Source organism: Falco naumanni, chromosome 4, assembly GCF_017639655.2.
Source record: "Falco naumanni isolate bFalNau1 chromosome 4, bFalNau1.pat, whole genome shotgun sequence".
Taxonomy (NCBI): Eukaryota; Metazoa; Chordata; class Aves; order Falconiformes; family Falconidae; genus Falco; species Falco naumanni.
In genome coordinates this window covers 38,540,439-38,554,889 of record NC_054057.1, presented here as the reverse complement: position 1 = coordinate 38,554,889, position 14,451 = coordinate 38,540,439, and the positions used below count along the sequence as shown (strand labels likewise).

Sequence of the window (14,451 nt, the reverse complement as noted above, 5' to 3'; positions counted from 1 at the left end):
AAAGGTTCTAACAGCCACAGATGAGTTGTGTGATAACTATTCCTATGCTCATAACAAATGCTGTATTTTCTTACAGTTACTGCATGATCAATATCATTATTGTAAAGTGCTTTTAGCTAACTCAAATATGAAAGAACTGCATATAAGTTAAATTGTGTTGTGTTCTACAGAAGAAGGTTTTAGGTCAAAATGTACAAAGACCTTATATCAAGTACATTTCATCTGGAAAGAGATGTCAGTCAAAGAAATACAACTTCATACAATCTATTAAATGCAGTGCTGGAACATGGGTTGTACTCTAAAAATTGCAATTGGAAAAAATGAGAATAGTAAGAGATAAATGGAGGACTAACTCTTCAGATTAATTGATAATACCTCGCTCATCAGAAAAGAGGTAAAAGAAATGATCACTTGAGAGGAGGAGAAAGTAGCATGGTATAGTGAACAAATTGAAGGAATTGACTTTAAATAGAAGGCAGACAATAATGTCACAATCAGATTCACTGAAGGACTCACATTTGTGCAGAGAAGCAGGACTGTAAGGAAAAAGTGAGTCATGTATTTTTTTTCTTCTTCTGCATAACAGGAACTTAAAAAAAAATTCTATTCTATCTGTATTTAAGATAGTAATAATGAAATGTAATTTCACTGAACCCTTACTAGGGAGTCTAGATTTATAGCAGTCACACCAGTCGCCATATCTGCAGAGTAGCTGGAAGCATTCTGACACTTCTATAACTGTCTATTTTTTGAGTCTTATCCACGAGGCTTTTAGAATTTGCTTTTAAATGCCAAGAATATAACCCAAACAGTAATAAAACCACATTCATTTCAACTGTTATCCCAGAAATCCTTTCAGCCTTTACAGCTACATCACAATCCCTAACAGTTCTGATACCCTTTGTGCTCTCAGGTCATCCTTTCATCACATCCCTTCATCTTTTTGAGGCTGTTGCTCTAGTTACAGAATGACAGCTTTTTTTTTTTTTTTTTTTTTTTAATGGCAGTGTTAATATTTGGAAATTATTACTTATTTACTTTATACCTAGGAAAGACTTTAATAACTCAAATTATAATAAAATAATCGTAGTATTAATATAGGACATAGATTAACAATGAAACTCAGGCATAAAAATCAGTCAGCATCACATATCATTAAACAGATTTAGTATAATTGTAGATTTTCCTGAATCTTCAAATCAAATGAGTTTTCTATTAGTACAGCCAACCAAACCACATCATATATACCCCTTCATAAACATATCGTGCTCCATCTTAAAATGACACCCCCTACTTCAATGTGAAGATTGTTCTTAAGTCTGTTCCACTGATGATGAGAAACCTTCTGGATTCCAGCCTAAACATAGTGAAGGCTTTATGTACCATTTGATCTTTACACTTGAGTGTATTTCCCTCTCTCTTTTGGAAATTCCACATTTGCTGTATTCATTTTATATATATATATGTGTATATATATATGTATGTATGTATCTCGCTAGTTGGTTAATACATGGGAGCAGATCCTTCATCATCTTCTATTTCAGCCAGGGGTTGCCATGACCCAGGTACAGGACCTTGCACTTGGCCTTGTTGAACCTTTGGAGGTTCACAAGGGCCCACTTCTCAAGCTTGTCCAGGTCCCTCTGAATGGCATTGTGTCCCTCAGGCGTGTCAACCATACCACTTAGCTTGGTGTCATCTGCAAATTTGCTGACAGTGCACTCGACCCCACTGTCTATGTCACTGATGAAGATACTAGATAGTACTGGTCCCAATACAGACCCCAAGGGACACCACTCATCACTGATCTCTGCTTTATCTCTTAATTTTCTGAGACTGGTGATTAGTTTTCTTTCCCATTTATGTTATTTCCATTCTAGTTCCAATATCCTCTTTGAGCTGGTTATTTATCCTAGAACTCTTTGTTTCTGCACTCTGTCATTCCAGGCAGTTTTGTTTGCTTAAAGAAATTACATTTTCCTAGTTACTTTGTCATGGTTTAACCCCAGCTGGCAACTAAGCTACTATAAAGAAAACTCTATCTCAGCCAAAACCAGCAGATAATTCCTTTTAGCTCTTTAAATATATCCCTTTGCACTGAAAAATGATCTAAACTCTCAGAATCACTTTATTATATATTTCTTTTAAAATTAAATGGAACAAATACAATTTTGTATGTAACTTTCTGTTAGGTACCTAATTACCTTTGCAGGTGAACTCTTGATCACATTTTCAGAAAATCTAATAGATCCACCTGCCTAAGTTCCATTGATTTCTGAAAATGAGGGGAAAAATGTTGAATCACATTAAGATATTTGAAAAAAAAGCCCTCTATATCGACAGCAAAGATTTTTAGTGCTTATACGCTCCATTTATAATGTTGAAAAAGTGTTCAGAAAATCTCAAAGTACAAGTCTGTTATAAAATTACCAGAAGCAGCAATGTGTCTTAGAATATAAAAGCTTTGCTGAAGGTCTGAATAGACCTGCTCGTGTTTTTCTTTGAATTCATATGTTCTATAAGGCTGGTTCCAATCAGAACTGATGATTTTGATAGTAATTAAGTTAGGAATAGGTTTATGACTCCTTAAAGTTACAGCTCTCTATCTGTCCTATTAGTTCCAGCAGGTTTGTACTCTGAAGGGCATGTAGGACCTGCTAAAAGCATCGCACTTATCAGGTCTCATCACTCTAGTAGCAAATGGAAGTGCATATAATTGAAAATGCTGCAGTAATTGGCTGAGCGTGAAAAATATTAAGATACATTTATTTTCAGAAGTTAGGAGCTGCCCTCTGGTAAGTCAGCTGAGAATCACAGTATTTACTGCTTTTGAAGTAGAAAAAAATCCTTTGCAATAGAGAACTCTGTGATTCCTTACTGTAGATCTCACACCGGTAGAAACTATGCATAGGGTTTTCAAGGTGGAGAATGCAGAACATGTGTGAGGTAAATGACAGTGTTCTGTATTGCTCGCTATTGCAGCTGAATAAAATCACTTGCTTTTTATTCTCTCCAAAGCTAAACTTCCCTACTTTAGGTAAGACAGAAATTTCTTCTCCAGGGGAAAATTGAGAGCATTCAGAGTAAAGTTCATTAATTCAGCTATCCTGATGTTCAGTTGTATATCTTACTATCAGGACATTTGTGGGGTACTCAAGTTTCACACTGCACACAAGTACTTTGATTACTTCCTGCATTCTATCACCTCCCTGCTGAATTTTAGAGATCTTTTAAAATCTATTAGGCTGTAGCTGCAGAAGAAAAGATGTAAGGGCATAAAAATTATGTGCAGTTATTCCAAGAAGTGGTGAATGGGCACTCAAAATTAAAGTTCTACAGTTGCACTCTCTACCCATCGACATGCAGGTCCTAACCATCCAGAGACCTTCTGTACCAGCCCAGGCAGTTCTACAGATTTCCTTTAAAAAATGTTATTTGCAATTGCTCACAGGAATGATCCAATGACAATATGAATTACAGACTGAAAACTAGTTTGCCTAATTCAAGCATGTAACTCACTTTCAAACCTTTTATCCTACTGTCCTGCTCAAGGGTCTCCAAAGTACGTCTACATCTTTCTCAAATTTGGGGACACTATTTATATAATTATTATATTTATATAACTTATGTTTCTTTTTGTTTCAGTCTATCTGAAAAAGTATGAGGGCTATGTTAAAACTGCCTGGGTGGTTCTTTTGTGGCATGATGCTATGTGTGTTTTTATGGCATGCAAGTGTTACTTGCCTTGGAGAAGGCCATGAGATGGGGATGCCTGGGAGGATGCAGTTTGATGGTTGTTGGAACTATGCAGGGCATGGAGAGCCTTGTGAAGTCTCATCCTTGCTGCCTGTAGAGTGTGGTCCCTGAACAGAATGATATTCTAGAACTGCACTCATTTTTATCTCGAAGAGAACTAACAAGTTTACTCCAAAATGAAAGCCTGAGAATGAACTATCACACATGGAGTGGGCATGATGGAGGGCCAGGTTCCAGGAGCCAAGTTATTTGCTGGTGTAGAGGTACCCAATAGTATTTTACAGCTGACATTTCACCAATACTGAATCAAGTGGAATCATTACCCTCAGCATCTTACATATAACACTACTATTAACATGTCAGAATGTGATTTGCCTTGACTTTCATTGTTGACTTTCATTTAATTTCTTTTCCACTCTAACCTGCTGGACCTTTCCCCTTGCATTTGTGTTTACTCAGCTATTCACAATTTAGTATTGGTGAATGCAATTTCCCCCTCCAAAGTGCAGCACTTGACACACATCTTATTGAATTTTATCTTGCTGATTTCAGACCGTATCTCAAGATTCTTACAGCAATTCTGAATCTTGATCCTGGTCCCTAAAGCATTTGTATGCCCTGTGCTGTTCATTAGTATCATTCATAGATTTCATATATAATCACAGTTCATTTTGTCATCCAAATCACTAATGAAAATGTACTTAAAATTCTTAGATGTAGAATACAATTCTGTGGCTTATTCATGTGCTTATATTTGTCTCACTTCTCTTTTAACCTCTAGTCTGAGAATCCCCAAGAGGCACCTCAGTATTTGCATCAGTATTCAATACTTGCATTCATATTTAATCTGGTTCATGGAATTATATTTAAGTTATCAAACTCTAATAACTCTGATTACTTTTGTCCCCAAAGAAGGAGCCGTCTGTCCCTTACTGAGCTCTGCATTAATGTGAGTTAGCAGTAAAGTCACTAATTATATTTTTCTTATATTCTATCTACAAGCACAATGCATTTACTTCACTGTATTTGTAGAAATCCATGGGTTTGTAGAAAACTGAAAGTTTTACTGTATCTAGTGACCTACTCTTCACCTTAGTCCATATGAACATAGCAGATACATTTACTATCGGTTACTGAGGAAGGCAATGTGGTATTGTTTTGTCTAGATCAGCATACTTTAATGGCCATGCAGTCTATTAAATATCTGTTACAGACTCTGGATTTTATAAATGATTTCTAATTGACTAGGTGTCAGTGGCAGCATTCTAGAAAACTCAGTTACATGGGATTTTTCATTGATTTTCCCTATATTAGAAAATGAAATGTCAGATACCATTAATTGCATTTTCACAATAAGAAGCATACTGCAAAAGTAGCTGCTAAGTGAAAATACTTCCAGCCTAACATGCAATAGAAGTATTCTTTTTAAATTAATCCAGTCATTACAGTTATGTGCCTCTGTGGGTCAAACTGATGTGAATGTAATTACAATCTATAATATGGAACCATTTTGCAGGCTTCTAGGAAAAAATGCATCCATTTATCATCATACATCAAAAAATGTACTCATTGATCCTCGTACAGTACACCATCTGCATCCAGCAACACAGGAGGTGGTTAACCCATGGTTTCTGGAGTTCATACCTACAATTTCTACAGATGTAGTTCTACAGATTTTCTTTCACGTGATGACATTTGTTATGCCAGAATTGACCACTGGTCTCTATAGTCCTAGGGAGATATTAGCAGTCTGTATGTGAAAATTCATTTGACTATGCACAATTTACTGTAGTGCTAGCAGTTCTTATGCTTTTGTAGATGAAGAGAAATCCATGACCTTTCTAAAGTATGTGATGTAGCATTCAATTTCCCTGCATCTGATCGATAAGCATGCAGGAAATTATATCTTTTGCCATGGTAGACAAGCATAATTAAGCAATAAGGCAATGGAGGCAGTTGTGATTATCTTAGGATGCACCTGGGAGCTGCCTTGTTGCTATTTTAAAACATCTTTATGCTAAGGGAACTGTATTAATTTCTGCTGAGAAAGATAAAGTTGGCAGTTTGGAATGCTCACAAGCAGCAGTTTCAGTTGTGTTTCACAGAGAGTAATGTAGTGTGTTCACCCCAAAAAACTAGGCTTCTCCTTCAGCATAGCAAAGATGGAGCAGGCTGTAAACATTTAACTGATGGTTCAAACCTGGAAAAAACCTAACAAAAACAACCAAAAAAACAATTATGCTTTGGCTGGCTTCCAGTGAGTGCAAAACTTGTGTTTTTATCAGTTTAGAATAAAAATATATTGCCCCCAACACTTGACTTCCAGGGAAGACATCTCTGCATAATTAATGCTATTGCATCCACATTCTAATTTATGCATTTTAATTATACCAAAGGCCCAGTGAATAATTAATGCTAGCAAAACAATGGGTCTGAAGCATAAGCTGAAAAGTATCACTTCTTAATAGGCTTTGTAGATTTAAATAACTAATGACTAATGAAAGCTATTTAACTATTTGATTGCAAGAATATTTCCACTTGATACAATCAAGTATCAACTACCATTATTGAGCAGCCTCTCAGGTGGAGCAATGTTAGCTCAGGCTACCTGTTTTCACAATTGGCCAGTCAGAGTGTACCACAGTATGCTAACCCACCTGAGCCATATGCATGCAGGGAAGAGATTTATTTGGATGTTTGCCCTGTGGGAGGCACTGACATGTCATTGCCATCATCTGTAAGATGTAATATCAAAATTTCAGGCACAAAATTCCTCTTTAACCTCCTGTCTTCGATCAGGTCAATTCATGCCAGTTTCATGGGGAGATTTAGAATTGAATATAAAGAAATGCAATATAGAATTCATTATCTCTGAGTTCAGCAATCTAAGAATTAAGGATGTAGACCAGGTTAGTAATTTAGAGCCTTGCAGTGGTCAACAGAGAGAGATTGCACCTTTGGAGAGTTCCATCTCATCCTAAACCAGATTTTTTAAATATATGGAATTAATAACCATTTGGCAGTAGCCATCATTTTACTGTTTCTTACACTTAGGATACTGCCTTAGACCATACACCTAACTTCTAGACAGTGTAGTTAGGTGATGTTAATCTCACTAGCAAGAGTAGCCTCTAAACTACCCTGTGAGAAAGACCTACTTGCACTGACTTGAGGGCATAAAGACCAGGCCAGAGCAGAAGGACTCACAGCACAGAGCTCTCCAAAGCTCCATGTGTCACATTGACAACCAGCTTGATTAAGTCTCAGACTCAAAACATGTGACATTCGTTAAGAAAGCCCTTCCCTCTCTGAAAGGCTCAAAATGTATGTTCCTGTTGTTCTGCTGTGCCCAAAAGCTTGCCTCCATCCTGGTGTGGTCCCTGGAGCAATGCTGGGCACTGTGATATGTGATGAGCAGGGTGTCCTAGATCTGCAGTATGTCCTGGGTTTGGTGTGCTCTGTGTTTGTCATACAAAAGATGGCAAAAGCATGTAGACAGCACTGACTGCATAGCATGGAGAGACTGGTGGCAGAAAGTACCCATTTCTTCAGGTGAGTAAAGTGATACAGCAAACGATGAATTATGTTGGTCCTTGGCAGTAAATTGCATACACTGAAGTAATATCAAATTGTCAATATGAATATAAAATTAATATTTTTACCAACATTTTTTTTCATGTTTTGCATGTCAGAAGTTTGATCTTTAAACTTGAATGTGAAACATCTAAGAAAACGTTATAATAATAACAATGTAAAGGAGGACTTGTAAAAGGGCAGGTTGGTAAAGGCTACTGCCAATTTTGAATATCAGGCCTCTTAGTGCATTATTTGGAGCTCAGTAACTTTTGGGTCCTATGTTTTAAGTTTTCTTTTTTTACCTAATGTAATATATTGAAAACAACGTCCCTGACTCTCCAGGGCACCCACATGAGTCACTAGGGAGACGTGCAGGGGCACTGTGTATGAACTGATGGTGTTTTCCCTGTTTTCAGCTGTGTTTGCCTAAGCCTGGACATGGACAAGTACTCTTATCAGTGATTGCGGTTTGTGGTTGAGGGGGTGACAATTCCATTCAGTTTTGGTGTCCTGGATGGTGTGTCCCCTTATGCAGATGGGAGGAAGGGATGAGGTGGCATGGAAAAGGCTCTGGTTGAGGGGGCTCTGCTCCAGAGAACTCTCAGCCAGCCATAGCCAGCTGCTGCCTGGCCCTGCTGAGTATTTCATAGAAGGCCAAAAGCAGAACACAAAAGAAAATCTGCCTTAGTATCTGACTAAAACTGGTTTCTTACTTCAGAGCAATAGTACTGAAAGAGCAGACACACATTGGTGCAAACTGGGAGTGCTGTTAACAGACTGACCCTGGTGGTTTGTGTGTTCTTCATTGCTCAGCTCCCCTGCCCAGGAGCTGGGCAGTGTCCCAGTGGTATTCCTCTGCACCCCATTCCTCTCTGCTTTTCGTACTGAGTACCTCCAACAAGTAGCAAGAATAATCATTCAAGAAACGCTACTATCTTATTAAATCCAGTTTAAGACCAAAACCTCCTTAGCATGTACAGGGTGGAGCCCAGTGATCTAGCAGTCCTAGCCAGTGTAGTGTTTTTAATGTGAATGATTTAAAAATAGCTGCTGAAGCTCATGATCTCTAGTAAGTGTCTCCCTTTGCTTCTGCCTTTGCAGGACTATGCTGAGAAGGAGAAAGCTGCAGCCAAGGCTCTGGAGGATGTGAAGGCTAACTTCTACTGTGAACTGTGTGACAAGCAGTACCACAAACACCAGGAATTTGACAACCACATCAATTCTTATGACCATGCTCACAAGCAGGTAAACCTGACAAATAACCATGCATGCTACAGCAGTCCATCTTCCTTCCTCATTGATTGTGGGAGGTTTCTGAATTCACTGAAGTAGAAGACAATTCATCACTTGATGTTTTAAATTTTAACATGCTGTTTTTCATTAAAATAAAATGTTCAGTATTCATTGCTTTAATCTTCACCACAATTTCTTTTAAGCCACTCTGGCCGAAAGATCTCTATCTATGATTTTAGATAGGTGTTCAATACCAATATTCATACTGAATTGTATATATTTAATTGTGGAATTACTTATAAATTAGAGGGAGGGGGAAGGATCACTTCCTCAAAGGGCCAGGTTCCTCTTTTGGATGCAGAAGGCATATGACCATGCTGTTCAAGCTGGTCATGCTGTTTCAAGGACAGAAAAACAGGTGTTTTTTTAAAAAAAGCATATGTTTCTGAACTTGAAATTGTGTCTCATAACATTTTTCAGGGTGGAATACATTTTGTCTTGTATGTAGAACATAATATAAAATAATGACTATTATTGAACAAGATATTAGATTCCTGAGAAAAGATAATAAATGCTAATTTTTTGTCATTGGTTTTGTATCAATATTATCAGGTCTATACGTGGTAGGTATATTATACCTCTATATGCCTATAATCATAGGATAATAGAATCATTTAGGTTGGGAAAGAGCTTTAAGGTCATCAAGTCCAACCACTAATCTAGCATTGCCCTTTCCACCACTAAACGATGTCCCAAAGCATTGCATCCATGCATCTTTTAAGCCCTCCAGGGATGGTGATTCCGCCACGACGGTGGGCAGCCTGTTTCAGTGTTTGACCACCCTTTCAGTGAAGATTTTTTTCCTAATATCCAGTCTAAGCCTCCCCTGATGCAACTTGAGGCCATTTTCTCTTGTTCTATTGCTTTTTACATAGGAGAAGAAACCAACGCCCACCTGCCTACAGTCTCCTTTCAGGTAGAGAGTGGTAAGGTCCCCCCTGAGTCTCCTCCTCTCCAGGCTAAACAACCCCAGTTCCCTCAGCCACTCCTCATAAGCCTTGTGCTCCAGACCCTTCACCAGCTTCGTTGCCCTTCTTTGGACACGCTCCAGCACCTCCGTGTCTTTCTTGGACTGAGGGGCCCAAAATTAAACACAGTATTTAAGCTGTGGCCTCACAGGTGCCTTTCCCTCCTGCATCCCAGTTTTCCTCCTGTTTTAGCAAAATCCGTATTTCAGTTGGCATTATGGAAGGAAAATGCAATTAATTCACCTAAACACTTCAGAATTCGAAGAAAATGGCTTGCAAAGCTCAGGAACAAGCATTTCTAAGCCTCTGGTGTGATAGATCATATCTTCTCATCTGACATGTACGAAGCTAGAACATGTAACTAGGTTCCATAGATGTATCTCTTTTTCCTGTGTTTCTACTAGTGCTTGCATTATATGGTTCTCATGTATTGCGTGCACTCAAGTGGCCTGAGTATTAGTGTCTTCTAGGTGGTTGATCACACTTCTGGGTGCTTGAGGGTCATGTGCTACCTTACAAATAAGTGAATCATTTAGAAGTTGCAGGTATTTCTGACAAAGCACTAGAGACAATAAATTTTGAGTAAAACAAACAGTGCTGAAGGCAAAATTCCTGATTTCACTGCAAGTAATCGTATTGTCTTTCGCAGTATTATAAAGGATGTAAATCAGTCTGGAATTTTCTGTGTGCATCTATCACAGCACTGCATTAACAGTGGGTGTGTGCCTACACATCATGCTGAACCATCCTGCTGAATTCAAGCAGCCCAGACTCAGCTATCCATGGCTATTAATGGGACATTTTTGGCCCATCGCTCCAAACCAAATTACCAAACTCCAAATTAGATTCATCTAATGTATTTAGTATTAAATCAAAAGCAATTCCTCACAGCACCATTCCGTTAATTAATCCATAAAAATGGTTATAATAATACAAAACAAATGCTTTTCCAGATCCTAAACATGTGACTCTAATCCCTACAAATCCCCATTTGCTGCACAAATAATTTTTTCACCCTTCAGCTGTTTTTTTTAACTCATCAGAAGTGCATCTGAACTCAAACGGATTCATTTGTGCCCTTCCCTCTTCATACACTCCCCCTGCAAAGAGCAGTTTATGTGAAAAAAAACCAGCCTGCTCGATGCAGCACCATCTATGATTGGGTTCTAGAGGAGAGGAGGTTTTGGCAGCTATCTGTTATAGAAGGGAATGTTTAAGCAATAAAACTGTTTTTAAATTTTAAGTAAATTTAGTGCTTTAAAAGCTGCCAGACATAGCACTGGGAACTAAGGCTTTGCATGGAAATGCATGGCACACTCAGAATATCAACTGGCAGCAGAAGCTGAGCCTGTCCTGCCCTTTCAGACGTAGTTCAGAAGCTCAGTTAGCGCAGGATTAGCTAGCCACCCTCCTGATGTGACAGAGTAATTCAGGCTCTTCTCCCCGCTCGCTTCTCGACTGCTCAGCCAAGTCTGGGAGCAGCACTAGTTTGCCTCTAGGAAAATCGTGTAGGAGTGCCCTTTTCTCTGACTTTTATAGCCAGTCACAGAAGAGCCTTTATTCTTACTTTTATCAGAGAAATCTTCAAAGAAAACAAGTTAATTTATGGTTTCCTGTGGAATCAGTTAGCTTAGTTTCAAAATGTTTGTTCTGGGAAGGATAGCAGCCACCAGAAAAGCTTCTTTCTCCTAAGGTATGTTTTCTATTTCCCAGCAGGAATTTGAGGGTACCTTTAGTCATTTGCACGGATGTGTTCCAAGCAGCATTCTAGTGGAGAGTAAATTAAAACAAGGGACTCTTTACATCTCAGTAACAATACACTGTACTCCTCCCACGTGATTTCCCATCTAAATGCTACTACTTCAAAATGTATATTAAAGTAGCGATGCTGTTTAGAGAAGATATAAAGGCAGAAAAAAGGATACTGAGCTGAGTACTTTGTTGTAAGTCTTTTGTTTCTCTTCCAGAGGAAACAGATTTGATTCAAAGAATTATGACTCTAATCTCCCAATATTATGGTTTTATAAAATTAATTTTGTGATCCATTTTCTGATCTACGATTTCAACCATTTGTTAAAGCAGAAAGTATTGAGCCTTGGACCTAGCAGTTGGTATATCAGCCATTGCCTTCCCTGTCCTCAGAGGACTGTAAAATGTTATGATGACAATCTGGCCTTGTTAGCATAACTGGTCTTTCTGCTCTGTTAGGTTATTCTAAAGCAATATACTCAGAGAGACTCTCCTTCTGCACGCTACATGCATTTCATACATATATATCTATAAAAACACATATGCATACAAAGACAACTTTGACAGAACATCAAAGAGCTCCCCTACCTATATCTTCATTATCTTCTAACGACCCTGGAGGGGGCTAATATGATTTATATATTTTTGAGTAATATTGTCTGAGCGTTAAGCAGCTCTTATTTTCTTTGGTTGTCTTGACAGCATTAGTCTTAATTAATGTTGCCAACATCTTTCCTGACACGCTACTCTATAATAGTTTTTCATTGATATTACCTGTTATTGGAAATTAATTTCTTTCAGTGCAAGGCTGGAAAAGTGAACTCAGAAAATCTGTTTGAGTGAAAAGCTGCGCTCCCACCCAGCTATACATGAGCTCTCTGTTGTTAGGACTGATACTTAACAAGGCTGGGGCGGGAGTGTGGGTGACTTTCCCGGGAGCACCTAATCTTTCATCACTGTACAGCCCTGTGCATACGTGTCTCATTGGCAGAGCACATACCAGCTAACTCACTTGAAATCAGCATCTTTTCTCCTTTGTGTTTTTCCTTTGCTATGGAATCTATGACTTTATAAAGTCCTCGGCAGCAGTCACAGGCAGTAGCACATTTGATAAATCTGCTGTGTCTATCATCAAGCATCAAGGTGAGCGATGCTTGCTATCACTTGCTGTGTTCTCTGCAACAAAAGTTAACTGCACCAGAACTGATTACCTTAGCTCTGCCAAAACTATCTGAATACTGAAAAGGATAAGGGTCCTAGTGTGAAGTCACTCGAAAGTGACTAGTATATAGATAATCAATATAGGGTGCTGCCTTAAAATGTAATATATGTGGATGTATGTTACATGCTAAGCTGCAAATAATATGGAAGCATAATTTTTTTTTTTAACAGGGTTGTTAAGTCATGTGCATCTATAAAAGGAAGCCAAACTTGAGCAGAGATGTCTATTTGGTTAACATTATTAAATGGAATTTTTTAATACCTCCAGGTCATGCATAGCATTCATCCTTTCAGTTAATGTCGAAGTAGTTGGAGCTTTCAGTTTTTGTATAAATAATCCTTAGCAATCGGCAAGGCTTTTAGATGTCAGCAAAGGAGAAAATCACAAATCTGTTCCATGTACCGCAATATAGTAATTGTGATGATAATGATAGAAATAAGCAGCAAAGAAAAACAAGACTGTATTGCCATCTTGGGGTTTCTGATGACAAAACAGGTCTTTTCATTTTGTTGTCAAAATATAGCCATACAGTTAAATACGTCACATGCTCTCATATGAGAAAAAAAGAATTTCTAAATTTTCATGTTCTTGAAGGAGGCAGCACTGTATAAGCAGGTGAACAGAACTTTGTCTACACTGGTTCACCTACTGTATCTTAGTATTTAAATCCATGCATACTAGCACTTTGGTGTATTTTTTGCACGAAAGTCTGATTTACTGTGTACAGCTGTGGGCACTTGCCGTTAAGCCTTTATGGTGCTTGTGGATTTAAACTCTTAATTCAGGCAGAGATTTAGTTCCTGTTAAACATCAAACCTAACAAATATGCTTGCATTTTTAGCTGGAGTTGCCTCCACTACCTAGAAAATGCACAGATAAGTGAACACACAGAAAGATCCAAGAAGGGAGTGTAATGCTGAGATTTTGTTCATTCATCTTTAGCTGAACACCGTTTTTTCCAGTATCTGCATTTTTACTGGAGGGAAGTTAAGTCCTGTATTTTGGCTCTAAGGAAACTGGTTTGGCAATATGTGAAAGAATTCACCTTGGGATCTGGGAAATTAGGCAAAGACAGCAACACCAAGAAACATTCTTCTGGACAAAGTATCATATACTTAGCTGTAAGAGCACACTAATCAAACAGAAAGGGCTAAACCAGCATGAAAATCCACTACTATGTATGCTTGTGTTGTCTCTGCTTTTTTAACTTGATATATAGGTGGACCCACTGTCCCTCTTGTAATCCCGCATGGACAAGGCTAATGTCCTGCCCTGCACCCCCTGCTTCTGTCTCTCTGCATCAGGACACTGGCCATTAAGAACAGCCTGCTTTTTAGGGCCAGGTTTTGCACGTGAGGTCTGTACTCTGTGGCCTCCTCAGAAAATAACCTGAAGGGCAAAAGACCTCAGCATTCCTTGCTCTCAGTTAGTGAGAGGTGCTGTCTGCAGTCATCAGCATTCTGCTCCTGCAACCTCACAGAAATCACCTTGGTTTGATGCTTGCTAAATAATACATGCATACTTTTAATAAAATTTTCACAGTCGTCACATCCCTAGTAAGAAAGCCCGAACTAGAATTGTATTAAAGATAAAAGAAGTCAAGCAAAACAGTAATATGATGCTAGAGTCCCTCAAACCGCTGGTTTATAAGTGGAAGTGATAGAAGAATTTTGAATCTGTGGTAATTATTGTCCTCCTATTTTGAAGTACCAATGGACCGCTATGCTCAAAAGCAACTGTCACATACACAAGCTGTTATGTGTGTGCACTCAGGCCCCATCCTGAAAACAATTGTGAACTTTTTAAGATGTATGGCTATAAGCAGCCCCACAAAAATAAATTAAAATATTCAAATGCATAAAATGAAGGATACTGAGCTGTTTTACA

General features: G+C 38.4%; 1 protein-coding gene across 1 annotated transcript in view; it reads left to right on the top strand.

Moving 5' to 3' along the window:
- Nucleotides 1–14,451, top strand: part of ZNF804B (zinc finger protein 804B) — a 74,520-nt gene that overhangs the window by 29,531 nt on the left and 30,538 nt on the right. Inside the window, exon 2 of the mRNA XM_040592753.1 lies at nucleotides 8,434–8,577. Within this exon, the coding sequence (XP_040448687.1) occupies nucleotides 8,434–8,577 (144 nt within the window). The remainder of the gene's footprint in view (nucleotides 1–8,433; nucleotides 8,578–14,451) is intronic.